We start from the raw sequence: 13,504 nt of genomic DNA on the forward strand, positions 1-13,504 counted from the left end.
TGAACAGTTACTCGTACTGGGCAGGAGTTACATGGTAATAGATTTCAGACAAATAAAACATCCATGCCATGGTCATATTGCTATGAATAACCAAATCATAATTCTAATAATATAGCATGACAGTGGGTGGCTATGGTATTTGACTATACTGCTGCTTACTAAATTAACTTCAACAATGGTGAGAAAGTATGTATTGTAGCAGATTAGCTAATATGACAGGGAGTAAATATTGACACGAGGATCAAATACACCTAATAATCGCAATTAATTTAACTGAGTTCTCCATTCTCTTATCCGTTTCCATTTGTCACTTTGTCATTGTTTGTCTGAGCAAATCAACCTTTTTGAGGGGTTGTCTTGCTGTTGTCCCTCTATTCCACCTGTTGTCACCTTCATTTGCGCCAAAGCAGATTAAACTGATTCACAACCACTGTTCAGTCGTGAAAGTTGTCCGAGATGCACCAACTTTGAATAAGCTATGTGATTTATTATTACATATAGACTGTATTAATGACGTAGTACATTGAGTTACTGAGTCTGGTTGTGGCAAAGTATGAATTTGGTCTTATAAAAGATGTGATAACGTTGTTGAATGTGTGCCGTGGAGCCTGGCACACTTGTGTTCACTCTTATCAAAGGGCGTCTTTTGTGTCTACTAGCCGAAGGGTGTGTTTCTTTTACCCGGTGCAACGGATTAACTCGTGCCCATTTTAACTGATGACTTTAGGCTTTGCAGATGTTGAAAACAGCGATTTGTGGTCCTCGCTAATGTCTCGGAGCTTTTTATGTGAACTGTGGCACTAGATAATATATATAATAAGTGAGAAGTATCTAGAATAATTCCAGTAAATAGTATATATATAATTTTAGTGGATACGGAGCTTAGAAGCGACACCAGGGTGCAACAAAAGACAATAAGGCATTGACTGGGACAACTACATTTCCAGCGTCTTGCCTGTAGAAAGTGCACCAGCTAACATGGTCACTCGTTGACCCAGTACAGCGGACCGCCTGCAGATTGTGTGTGTGCACGAGCGGTGGCTGCTTCATACTTCAGCTAGCAAAGAGGAAGACGACATAGAAGTGGCTGCACGGTAAAGTGAAGAGTTTATCGTTTTATCCAAACTGTGTTCACAATTCATGTTCCGAACTTAGTGTTCTGTTTTGTCCGGTTGTTTGCGACAGAGGATAATGTGCCATGTCTATTGAGATAACACTGGTTTACGAGTGTAGAGATGTTGTTTGACAGTATGTTGTGCAAGGTCGGAATAAAATAAATTAAAGTTAGAGCAATTCTCTCAATTTAGTGTGTTGTCTTATGTTAAACAGCGTATTTTTTGGCTGGCTAAACACGAGGCAGCTATAAAGGACTTTTACCTGCAGCTAAATGTGAGTCTGCAGCCTCATAACAGTTTAGCCCAACTTAAAGATAAACAAAACAAAGCAGTGTCCTCATCTCCATCACCATCTGAATTCCTGTCCTGTCCTGTCCTGGCGCTCATTTATATTCATTTACAGCTAAATTGTGGGCGTGAAGTGGGCGGGGCGAAGTTAAACAAGTGTTAGATTCAAGTTAAAAGTTGAAATGTTGTTGAAATAACTTGCCGTATTACGTTATTTATCGTAAAAATAGTAATCTGATGTAACGTGACATGCTATGTGGTTGTTTGTGCTCAGAAGATAGTAAACTTAAGTTGGGCATGTGATTCTTCTTTTGGCACAATATGATCCATCTCGCTTTAACTTCTATTCCAGTCATTTCCAGTATTGTTGCTTTGAATTGACTGATTTGTAATTCTACATGTATTATTCTCGCTCACAGGTTTTCGAGCAGGACCTATTCAATTGGAACAGAGATCTCCCCGACCTTTTACTTTCTACCGGTGAACCTCGGAACCTGTGACCTCTGAACTTTAGACGTTGGACAGCGAGAGCCCTTACGATGGAGGAGGAAGCAGCCCAGCGCTTCCTGGGGAAGTTTGTGGAGGAGTTCCCTGCTGTGCTGGAGGAAGGCAGCTCCCTGCCCGTCAGCCCTCTGAGCCGCAGAGTCTCCCTGGGTGAGCTGCAGGGGGAAAGCTTGGAGCTGGGCACCCGGCTGCTGGCTGCAAGGTACCAACCCAACAAAACATGTACAACAAAGCACTGATCGGCAGCTGCTGTTCTCTTAAACATCATGTCATGGCTTGATGTTGGTGTACTGGGATTAACAGTCTATACCTGCATTTCCTCATTTGGTTGACTTCCTCCTGTAAGCCGTGTGTATGTGAGTCAAGCATCTTCCATCCATGTTTATTCCACACAGACTAAGCACAGACAATAATAGAGTTTAGTCTGAAGTTCATAAAGATGCAGTAGTTATGTATTTCTTCCCTTAGAGCCTCGTCCAAACACACATATTCCCATTTCCCTTCCATTCAGTGATCTCCACAGCTGGATAAGCTTTTTGACATCTCTCCCCAAAGAACTAAGAAGACACCAGAGTATTCTTGTGTCTTGTCCGTCCCCACATTTGCACAGAGGGGTCAAGTTATCATGCCGTATTGTAAATATGCCCGATCTTTGTCTTTTAAATTGATGTTTTCCCAAAAGGGTTAAACTGGTTCTGCCCTGGGTCCTACCACCCACCATGTTTCATCAGTCTGTTGAGGACTTCTAAAGTAATCAAACAAACAGACGTGGGCGAAGAGAGAAGCTCCTTAGTGGCAGAATGACTTCACTGTGGCCATGAATAAATTAAAATACAATCAGTATGCACCGTATTGAATTTGATTCATCATCTCTCTCCAATCTGTAGTGTTACTGCAGCTGTTCATTTTCTGTGTGTGTGTGTGTGGGAGCCTGCGGGTACGGTGCCTGTGTGCGTGTGTGTGTGGAGTTGCATTCCTCACATTCCAGGCAGTTCTGCTCTTGTTGCGCTCATGTTTGGCTTTGCTGCGGACTCCAGATCACAGTGAAGGACGCAAACAAAATGACTGACAGACCATTTAATTAGAAGTGAACCAGAATTCTGACATTGCATCATAACAGCCCAACGGATCCTTCTTCCAATACTACTGTTGGTTCAAATCTGTGCTGTTTCTTTGCGTTACATGTAACAGGGGAGTAAAAGGGTCTGTCTGCCTGTCTGTCTGCCTGTCTCACTCATAGTAAATCAGGAAGGAACAACCGTTGCTGTTGTCCTTGACTACAGCGGCTAAGATTATAATATCAATGCTGTTTTCTTGGAATGTGTTCATACGTAGAGCCACAACATCTAAACATTTAAAGCTATATTTTCACAGAGGGGGTAGGAAAGGAGAAACTGTGCCACCGGGGCTCCGTGAAGCTTTGGTCTTGCCAGGTTGGCAGCGTTCAGAGTTGCATCCTGTCAGGAAGGCTTCACCGGCCGCCTGCAGGAACACCATTGTTCTCCCCGTGGCTTGTTTCATAAGCCAAGTCCCTTCTGCAGCAGAGAGCCAAAGGTCTCCGTGTATTTCAGGAGATGTAGGACAAACCCACAAAAGGACAGACGGGTGGACATGTTCTGTGTTCGTTTGAATGATTTAACCAAACCAAAAGCCAGAGTCTGCTGAGGAAAGACCAAAGGAGAGAATCAGAGTGTAGCTAACTAGCGTATGGAGTTTTGAATGATATCTCCTCTTCTTGTTTTGACTCAGGGGCGCTCCTGCAGGCCTCAGCGCTCTCATGTGCCGCGCTGCGTATTCCCGACTGCTGCAGAACGATCTCTCTGCTTTCCACTGCCCTCAGGAGAGCAACCAGGAAGAGGAGCCGCCGTCAGTCTGTGAGTGTTTCCTTCCGCGATGCTGAAGAATTCTTTCATTTCGTCGTGTGTAACCGACTGAATACATTGTTTCTAATCTACATCAATCAAATTAATTGTTTATCTATTGTCTCTTTATTCCTCAGTGCTTCAGTCGGAGGCCGTCCAGCATCTTTTCCTCAACAAGCTGATTGAAGTGGCCTCAGCCTGGAGTCAAAGCCTCCCTAAGCTCCCTGCCTCCTCCACTCGCTTCTCCCAGAGTTCTGTTCACGCCATCAGAAACACCAGGAGAAAGATGGAGGACAAACACTTGGCCCTAGCTGAGTTTAACCAGCTCTTCAACATCCAGGTGATTGATGCACTGTAACCCTTTCAAACACCGGTGATCTACTGGTGTTGTGGCATTGCTCTTCTTCTACAGTAGAGGTCAGCAGAGAGTGGGACTGTGAGCCAAAGCTGGACCTGGAGCAACTTTAGGTGTTGTCAAAGGGAAACATTTTGAGAGTGTGTGTAGCCTGACACTGTGTCTTCATCTACATTAAGCACAGGGATATCTAGGGATTGATTCTGCAGAGTTTTACCAAAGGATGACCGTAATCTTCCTCCTTGTCCAAGCGCAGGACGGGGTGGAGCGAGGCTACTATGCTGTGTTTGACGGCCACGGAGGCGTGGACGCCGCCACCTACGCCGCCACGCACCTTCACGTCGCCCTCAGCCAACAGGAGACGCTCCACAGCGACGCGGCCGCAGCTTTCAGAAGCGCCTTCAAATGCACCGACGACATGTTGAGAGACAAAGCCAAGAGAGAGGTAAAGGAAGCAAATGTGACCACACCGTCTTCACCTCTCACTTCTCTGTGCAGTTTCCCTCCTTCCCTGTCTCCTCTGCGGTGACATCACTGAGAGGTTTCAATGGTGAGACGAGGAGATGGGGCATTTGTTAGATATACAGACGGGACTCAAAGTGTTGGTATTCTTAATATGAAACTGCAAAACCCACAAATTTCTTTAGTAAAAAGTAATTGGCACCCGTCGTTGTTTATTCCATGTTTACTAGCAGTTGATTTTGGATGTACACAAATGGAAATGGACCCTGGACTCAAATTGATTCCTTTATTGGGAAGGCAGTTTCAGTTTCAGCTTCCCCCTCATATTGCTGTCATCAGGACTCACTGATGTCACCTAAACACACAAAGGAAGTGGTGGTCAGTTTCACATCTCTACTGGCCGGACGGCGTCAGTGGAGATCCCCCACCAGTTTGGTTACACAAGCAAACGCAACACAGTTATTCATCAGCAGTTACCACATTATATATGACCTGTAGAACCAAACTGTACAGGTCAGGGTAAAGGCTGGTTTGAATACAAATATTCAGCAAAAGAAGAAAGAGAATGGCCTGGACATAATTGTTGATACCCCTTAGAAGTTATTATTTTGTGTTGACAATAAATGAAAAACGATTTAATGATCATATTCTTGCTTTAGTGCACCACAAATATATTTTCGACTTCTGACGCATCACACTGAGGAATCTGTGCCCGTGTGTGTTGTCTTCTTCAGCGTCTGCGTAGCGGCTCCACCTGTGTGGCAGCGCTGATCCAGGGCCAGGAGCTGACGGTGTCCTGGCTGGGCGACTCCCAGGTTGTACTGGTGAGGAAGGGACAAGCTGTGACACTCATGGACCCACACAAACCAGACAGAGAGGTGGGAACAACACACACACACACACACACACACACACACACACACACACACACACACCATGATACAGGTGAAGAATGTTACATGCATGTCCTGATGATCCCATGTGTGAAAAGAGCTGAAGATGTCTTTTTATCTTTCACTTCCCAGGACGAGAAACAAAGAATTGAGGATCTGGGCGGCTGCGTCACCTTCATGGGTTGTTGGCGTGTTAATGGCACGTATGCAGTATCCAGAGCTATAGGTGAGTCAGGACCGGCTGAGAGGAAGAGGGCAGAATGTGTTCAGGTGGAGGTTTTGTTGGGTTAGATTTGATTTGTTTTGCATTTTTCCGCCTGATCCATTGATGAGCTTCATCACCTCCAATCATCATGGGATGTAGATTGCATACACTTCCACATGGCAGAATAAGAATCTAGAGTTGAGTGTGCGTGCGTGCGTGCGTGCGTGCGTGCGTGCGTGCGTGCGTGCGTGCGTGCGTGCGTGCGTGCGTTCTGAACTCCTGACACGTCAACCATTGAACTGCAGAGCTCGTCTTGTTCTGAACGCTCGGTAATGTTCCTGGTAACAGTTTGTGGAATCTGTCTGTAATGTATTTAGGACCTCTAACTCCTCCTTCTCCCTCCTCTTCCTCCTTCTCCTCCCTCAAGGTGATTTTGACCAGAAGCCCTATGTGTCTGGAGATGCAGACTGCTCGACTACTCAGCTGTTTGGTGATGAGGACTACCTGCTGCTGGCCTGCGACGGCTTCTTTGACGCGGTGAAACCTTCTGAGGTCCCACAGCTCGTCTTAGATGCTCTCAGGCAGGCCGGAGAGCCCAGAGCAGCAGGAGGAGGAGGAGGAGGAGGAGGAGGAGGGGGAGGAGGAGGAGGAGGAGGAGTAGGAGGAGGAGGAGGAGACGCACCGGAACCCTCCGAAGACGCTTTGAGACTCGTCACTCAACAGTTGGTTGCCGAAGCGAAGGCTGCTGGTTCCACTGATAACATCACAGTGATGCTCGTGTTCCTGCGCCCGCCTGAGCAGCTCCTGGCTGAAGACTCCGCCTCCCAGGGTGCATCAGGGCAGTGAGGAGGGAGGAAGCCTGACGCCCCATAACACACACACAGTGCCAAGCTACTGCCGACTCAGCATTCCTCAGCCTCCTGGTGCCTACTGAGTGACGACGCCTTCGCAGTCTTTCCACTCCAGGGAACAAAGTCTGGAGGTTCTGCTTCATTTGGGTTTGATTAAGTTAAGAGGCGTTCGCCAAAGTTACAACTTCTCTCTTTCTGTTTTTATTCAGCATTCATGACATAACAAGTGTGTGTGTGTGTGTGTGTGTGTGTGTGTGTGTGTGTGTGTGTGTGTGTGTGTGTGTGTGTGTGTGTGTGTGTAAACTGGGGACTCACACAAACATTTATTACCTAAATACAGTTCACTACATAAAGCTGCATTTTACCAAACACGTCTTTTATAACAACAGAAAATATAAACACTTTCCACAACAAGTTCAAAGATGTTATTGAGTTCAAATATGAATGAATAATGAATGGAGTCAAGTCAACAGAAATGGATTCATTCAGCTCTTCTATCTGTTGGCTTCATGCCTGTGGTCCTAATAGAATAATGTCTTTGCCCATAAGCAGTAATGTTACATCCAATAAAATCACCAAACGTTTTAACTTATTACAGCCACATCAGCAGGAGGAACTTTGTCTCTCTGCTTTGTTTTCATGTATTTAGCAGTGATTAAGTGTTTTCTAATTCTTCTCGTTTCTTTCCAAGCCTTTGAGAATTGAATTTCATTATCGGACCAAATAACAAGGCGACCTTTGACCTCATGGTTTGACATCATGCTGCCCCAGTGTCTCTTCCCTGTTTTGTCTTGGTTTGTCGGGCAAAATCCAGATGTTTCTACTCCCACCAGCTCAAATCCAGCAGCTACCGGTTTTGTGACCAAACGGCGATAAACGAACGATCAAACCAACAGGAAACCTTGTAGTTTGGTCATCGACATCATTCACAAAGTGCAATAGAACCTTCCTAACTGTTTCTCATCATTATTTACCTTCAGCTCCTGTGCAGATCTGAACCTAAATTGTAGTACAAAGCGTCCTACTTCATTTCTTGGACCACATCCTGGTCTTGGTCTGGTGGCGTTGACTGAACTGAACCTTACAAGAACAGAAATCCTGAGGTCTCATTGTCTTCACTTCTGCAGTATTGTGTTCTTTAAAGTCCTCACTATGTTTCATATTACATCCATATTGCCTGTTTAAGCCTGAGTGTTCACCTTCTGTTACCTTCAAGTGTCTGGTGCTCTGACTCAGTGTCTATGTCAGGCTCAGTTGTCATTGGTGATCATGATCACGTTATGCTCTCCGTTCATCAGTATTAAAATCTGCTTTATAATGTTTGTGTGTGTCGGAACTCATTTGTTGAAACTTAGTTCAAAGTGCAGATCAGCCTGTGTGTGTGTGTGTGTGTGTGTGTGTGTGAGAAATTGCAAAAAATAACCAGAAATTTTAAAAGCACCTGCTGCAGCAAAATCAGCAGCTTGTTCTCACTCCTGCAGAGTCTCAATTACATAATAATCTATCATTAAATAATAAACGTGTACATCACAAATCACACGGTGTTGTTTCCTCCCACTGACTCACTCAAATGTCAAAGGAAACACTGAGCCGTGGGATTACAGGGATCTTTTTGTGACGGCTCCGCTTCTAAATGTCTCAATCTTCTCACACCCACATATGATGAGGGTCAGTAACAGTTGTGTATATAATTATAATAATTATATAGTACTGATGCTAAAAATATCATGTTTACCCTTTTATGACCTTAAAGGATGATTTCTGTTGACTACTTTTAGCTAACAGCACTTAGTGGAGATGTGAGATGTTGTGATGATGTAATGTGTGACATCAGTGCTGAGCATTATCTAAAGTTTGCCATCTACAGGAACATCTGAAAAAATAATATCATGAAAAAGTCCAATATTTTTTGTCACTCATCTTAGAAATTGAAACCCATATATTATATAGATTAATGACCCATAGGGTGAAATATTTCAAGCCTTTATTTCTTGAAACACAAAATTCAGTGTCTCAGAAAATTAGAATATTACATAAGATCAATCAAAAAAGGATATTTTAAACAGAAATGTCAGGCTTTTTTTCAGAATCAGAACCAGAATCGCTTTAATCGCCAGTGAAGTTTACACTTAAGAGGAATTTGCTCTGGTCCTTGGTGCGTACAAATAACATAAAGAACATTTAAAACAACATTTAAAACAACATATAAGAACAGCAGCTCGGGAATTAAATTATAAAAACACACTAAATGAAATAAATTAACTAAATGAGTACTGTTGAGTAAAGTGTAGAAAAGTGTTAAAAAATGTGCAGGGGTTTATTGTGATGAATTAACTAAATTGATTTCTGTAAGTAAAATAAAGTAAACGTGCAGGGGTTTGTTGTGAGGTCAGTGGAGGACCCGAGCCATGTTGATAAGGCAGAGGGAAAGAAGCTGGATTTGTGGTGTGAGGTTTTGGTCCTGATCGACCTCAGCCTCCTGCCAGAGGGGAGGGTTAAACACAGTACTTCTGAAGAATGGCTTGTGTCATTGACCAACACCAGCACATGACATGACTGTTGCTCAGTGGTCCAACGTCCTCTTTTCAGATGAAAGTAAATTTTGCATGTCATTTGGAAATCAAGGTCCCAGAGTCTGGATGAAGAGTGGAGAGGCACAGAATCCACGTTGCTTGAAGTCCAGTGTGACGTTTCCACAGTCCGTGATGATTTGGGCTGCCATGTCATGTGCTGGTGTTGGTCCACTGTGTTCTCTGAAGTCCACAGTCAATGCAGCCATCTACCAGGTAATTTTAGAGCACTTCATGATTCCTTCTGCTGACAAGCTTTATGGAGATGCTGATTTCATTTTCCAGCAGGACTTGGCACCTGCCCACACTGCAAAATGGTACCAAAAGCTGGTTCAGTGACCATGGTGTTACTGTGCTTGATTGGCCAGCAAACTCGCCTGACGTGAACCCCATAGAGAATCTTTGGGGCATTGTCAAGAGGAAGTTGAGAGACACCAGACCCAACAATGCAGATGACCTGAAGGCCGCTATCAAAGCAACCTGGGCTTCCATTACACCTGAGCAGTGCCACAGGCTGATCGCCTCCATGCCACGGCACATTGATGCAGAAATTCATGCAAAAGGAGGCCCAACCAAGTATTGAGTGGACAGAAATTAACATTCTTTCAGGAGCCTGACATTTCAGTTTAAAATATCCTTTTTTGATTGATCTTATGTAATATTCAAATTTTCTGAGACACTGAATTTTGCGTTTCTGTTAGCTCACTGATTCTTGAGAGTCGGGACAAAACACTTTCTGAAAAACATTTTTTGAAAATGTACACTATATTGATTAGAGTTATATATTCATGTAGATTAAGATCAGTGCTATTTAACCATGTAAAGGTGCAGGCTGGAGGTTCAAACACATTTTTAATAAATTCACATGTTTACCTTAAAAACTTGATTTGTGTCAACTACATCAGACACACTAAAAGTATATAATTATATAATTATAATAGCCCAACAAGAATCTTAAGTTCTGATGTATGTTGTAATAGTGTTTAGTTACTCTTATACGCAATAAAATATAATACATAAACTAACGGCTTAATTTCACACTGTTATGAACACACAGATTTCTAAAAAATTGCATTTTCAAACTTTATCTTTTATTTTGCCACTAAAGAAAAAAAATCCTTAAGGGAATAAGACACAAGAGGGTGTCGATCTGATGATCCTTTATTACTTAAACAACAAAAACTGAAGAAAGAATTCTGATTAATGAACAAATGCTTTTTTAAACAGATGGAAGTGACAATAAATTAATAAATAACAACTCCTTGTCTTATACTGAACATATTTTTCATTCAACTGAAATAAACAAACTGTAAATACAGCGTTTCAAACTATAACAAATTGCACCGTTTCCAACTATTGTAAAAAATAAGTGAAGAAATGTAATTAAGCTAACAATCAGCCATAGGTGATGCTGCAAAACATGGCATATTTCAAAACTAGGAAAAAGAAGAGAGCAGGAACACACGTGTTGAGGAGGTGCTTACATTGAAAAAACACACTATGCTTTAAAGCATGAATGCAGTCACACAAGGGACTTATGCCTTGAGCAGCAGGCGTCGGACATGCTCACGCTCTATGAAGTCCATCACATCAGGGGCAATACTGTAGATAACTCTTGTTCTTGATTGGACTGGTGATGCATTTCCCATTAGTTTCACTATGATGTCTTGAACTGGGCAGAAACAGACATCCTTCTTGCTACACTTGGGCTTAACCTTTGCTGTTGGACCATGGGGATGCAGAAATTCCACTTTCACATCTTGATGCTCAGTATCCACAGCAATGGTCTTGGAATCAGATGCCCATTTACTTAACATGACTGATTGACTGATTGATTGATTGACTGATTGATTGACTGATTGATTGATTGATTGATGTAAAATCTTAAAGGTGCAGTGTGTGTTCCTACAACCAGATGTTGAAAACATACACTGGCTTGTGCAGACAAAATCAATGTCCAGTGGAAGTAGTGGGAGATAAGACACAGCCATTACAACATTCTATTCCTTTACTATGTTCGAAAATAGTATAATATTGGCACATCAAGCGGTTATTGGTGGATTTGTCAACTCCGTCAGCTTACATGTCAACTCCGTCAGACATAAAAACCTGACGAAGTTGACTCTGACAGAGTTGACGAAATGGCATGTTTTTTCCCTCTGCAGAAAAAAACACTGCAGCTAGCTAGCTATTTTTTTGGCTATTGCTAGCTGTCTCCATAATCTCAATAAAATACTTTCATTGAAGCCAATATGGTTTATTAAAAGGTATCATAACAGAGAGATGGTGTTGACATGCTCCAGCTGTGACCATAGGAAAATTGACATTGTTCATCTAAAATATCAAAAAATGTCAAACAAACCAGACAATGTGTGGTATTGATGTATTCAGCACAGCCAGGGGAATGAAAAGGGACCCTCAGGGATATAGCTGACCATGCTATTGCCTGATTTAATGAGGTTTATGACAAAATCTGACGGAGTTGACGGAAACAGAGGACACAACTTTGATAGGCAGATTTCTATGGAAAATATTTTTAGATGTTCATGGCATGCATTGTTTTATACATTCATAGCCCTTATGTTTGATTTGATATAAATGTTTTACAATTGTAGAGGTTTTTAAAGATTTTGGGGGCTGGTGAATATTGTGACCTCTTGCTGAGGACAAGAGAAATAACATGGGCCGTCTAACCACTGGTCATACATTTAAACAAATATCCCTCAAAAAAGTAATTATCTATGCTAAAACAGAACATCAGTATTCACAATTCCTTTAGATCTAACTTTGTGAGTATGTCATTCATTATTAATTTATTTATTTTTGATATAAATAAGACTTGTCTATGTGGGACATGTTTTGTCCCGACTCTCAAGAATCAGTGAGCTTTAAGCAGAATCATCAACATTTCAAGACAAAAGGCTTGCTTGTTATCCTCCGTGTTGTGTTCACTGACTGGTGAAGAAAGTAAGTAAGATCGAACACTCGGGAAACAAAAGTCAATTGAAGTTCTCTTTATTTCCGACATATAAAAAAAATTCTAAATATACAAATATACAATATTTACATGAGAGGCAGTAACAGCAACAACAGAAAGACTGAGAACATCTTGGTCACTTTGTTCCCTATGACTTTGGCCTTTTCCTCCATTCCTTCATGAGCTGAGTCTTCTTCCAGCCTGAGTCTTCTTCCAGCAGTTAGAGTTTAGATGATGAGGCCAGCTGATCTTACTGGGTTTGGCTTTTCTTGCAGAGGATGCGGCCCAACGGCGAGCCGGGATTCACACATCTCCTCTGGTTGTCTGTGGTGGTGATGACACTGGAAGAGAATCAGAGAACGTCATGAGAAGCTGAAGTTCAACAGCAGAAGAGAGCGCAAAGAGAGTGCGGCTCTTTTCCTTACATAATCTCTGTGTGGGGACAGAAGGCAGTCGGCTTGTGGATTGTCACTTCTGTCTTGATGAGCCTCAGGCTTCTCACTTTATAGAAACCGTTTAAACAGTTGCATTTATCCGATCCGGTGGTCAGTTGTCCTGTGGAAAGAAAAGACACAAGTAAAAAAATGAAGGAGGAGGGTGAGCAGGTGAGATGCAGCTTAAGTTTGTAGGTGGACATAAACTCCATCCTGAGAAGCTTCATCTTACCTTGAACACTGAGGACAAGCAGGCAGGTGAGACAGGCGATGATGATAGCTGACTTCATTGTTGGTTGTTTCTTGCGTCTGTCCTTCAGTCTGGATTGCTGAGCTGATGTCGGACTGCATGAGGAGCTCCTCTATTTATACTGGAGAAACAGCCACACATTGCAACTGGGGCTGCAGACCCACAGGAAACAGGGACACTTTCACTCTCCAGTCTTCCCCTTTCATATTGCACTGCTTTCTCTTCTCCAGAGTCGAGCCGTTTCCAGGAATCATATGCTAGGGTTGTGAAACACACACAAAGTGTACACATGTGCTGTTTGTGTGGGCTGAATATTTGACATTGTGACGCACAGGGCCGTGGGGTGTGTGTGTGTGTGTGTCACCATTCAAAGACTCTGTAGAGCCATTTGAGGAAGACAAGCAGAAATTAAATCAAAACTATGACCACCATCCATGAAAGCTTTGTTACTGCTGGTCTATGGCACTTTGCATTGCGGCTCATGATATTAACAACTGTGACAGGCTAGAGTGGCTGGTTCATGTCCGTCCTGTGGTTGTTACAGGGTGAATGAATGCATATTTGTGTGTGCGTCTGTCTTTAAACGCTTCGTTTTAGACATCGTTTTGGACCTGGAAACCCAATTTGGATCTCGTACGATGTCCAATTTAGATTCACGTCTACACGTCTACAGTTTCCTTTTACAAAATGTTACTTATTTATTACTATTTTATGTATTATTATTTTGAAAACTTTTTA

At 42.7% G+C, this 13,504-nt stretch overlaps 2 protein-coding genes across 2 annotated transcripts; one reads left to right on the forward strand and one right to left on the reverse strand.

Annotated features, from left to right (window-relative positions):
• The first annotated feature begins 980 nt into the window (after positions 1-980).
• ppm1f (protein phosphatase, Mg2+/Mn2+ dependent, 1F) lies at positions 981-7,857 on the forward strand. The gene is made up of 8 exons (XM_076149562.1): positions 981-1,094; positions 1,823-2,109; positions 3,657-3,781; positions 3,907-4,109; positions 4,381-4,569; positions 5,321-5,464; positions 5,612-5,705; positions 6,112-7,857. Exons 2-8 carry the CDS (start codon positions 1,943-1,945, stop codon positions 6,528-6,530), a joined length of 1,341 nt encoding a protein of 446 aa, XP_076005677.1. The 5' UTR covers positions 981-1,094; positions 1,823-1,942; the 3' UTR covers positions 6,531-7,857.
• Positions 7,858-12,104: 4,247 nt separating this feature from the next.
• On the reverse strand, positions 12,105-12,965 carry LOC143000228 (C-X-C motif chemokine 10-like). Its single transcript, XM_076149478.1, has 3 exons — positions 12,749-12,965; positions 12,508-12,637; positions 12,105-12,423 (listed from the first exon to the last, which is right to left on the reverse strand). Exons 1-3 carry the CDS (start codon positions 12,804-12,806, stop codon positions 12,333-12,335), a joined length of 279 nt encoding a protein of 92 aa, XP_076005593.1. The 5' UTR covers positions 12,807-12,965; the 3' UTR covers positions 12,105-12,332.
• Between the last annotated feature and the right edge of the window lie 539 nt (positions 12,966-13,504).

The sequence above is a fragment of the Genypterus blacodes genome, unplaced genomic scaffold (assembly GCF_046128005.1).
Source record: "Genypterus blacodes isolate CSIRO-AG114 ecotype Tasmania unplaced genomic scaffold, CSIRO-AGI_Gbla_v1 ptg000045l_1, whole genome shotgun sequence".
NCBI classification, from domain to species: Eukaryota; Metazoa; Chordata; class Actinopteri; order Ophidiiformes; family Ophidiidae; genus Genypterus; species Genypterus blacodes.

Excerpts from the sequence above, each read along its gene's own strand:
- ppm1f (XM_076149562.1), top strand. The coding sequence starts at position 1,943 with ATGGAGGAGGAAGCAGCCCAGCGCTTCCTGGGGAAGTTTGTGGAGGAG. Across the intron at positions 3,782-3,906 it reads AGAGGAGCCGCCGTCAGTCT|TGCTTCAGTCGGAGGCCGTC; the intron begins GTGAGTGTTTCC and ends TTTATTCCTCAG. Across the intron at positions 4,570-5,320 it reads GAGACAAAGCCAAGAGAGAG|CGTCTGCGTAGCGGCTCCAC; the intron begins GTAAAGGAAGCA and ends TGTCTTCTTCAG.
- LOC143000228 (XM_076149478.1), bottom strand. The coding sequence starts at position 12,806 with ATGAAGTCAGCTATCATCATCGCCTGTCTCACCTGCCTGCTTGTCCTC. Across the intron at positions 12,638-12,748 it reads GCTTGTCCTCAGTGTTCAAG|GACAACTGACCACCGGATCG; the intron begins GTAAGATGAAGC and ends TTCTTTCCACAG. Across the intron at positions 12,424-12,507 it reads TGTCCCCACACAGAGATTAT|TGTCATCACCACCACAGACA; the intron begins GTAAGGAAAAGA and ends ATTCTCTTCCAG.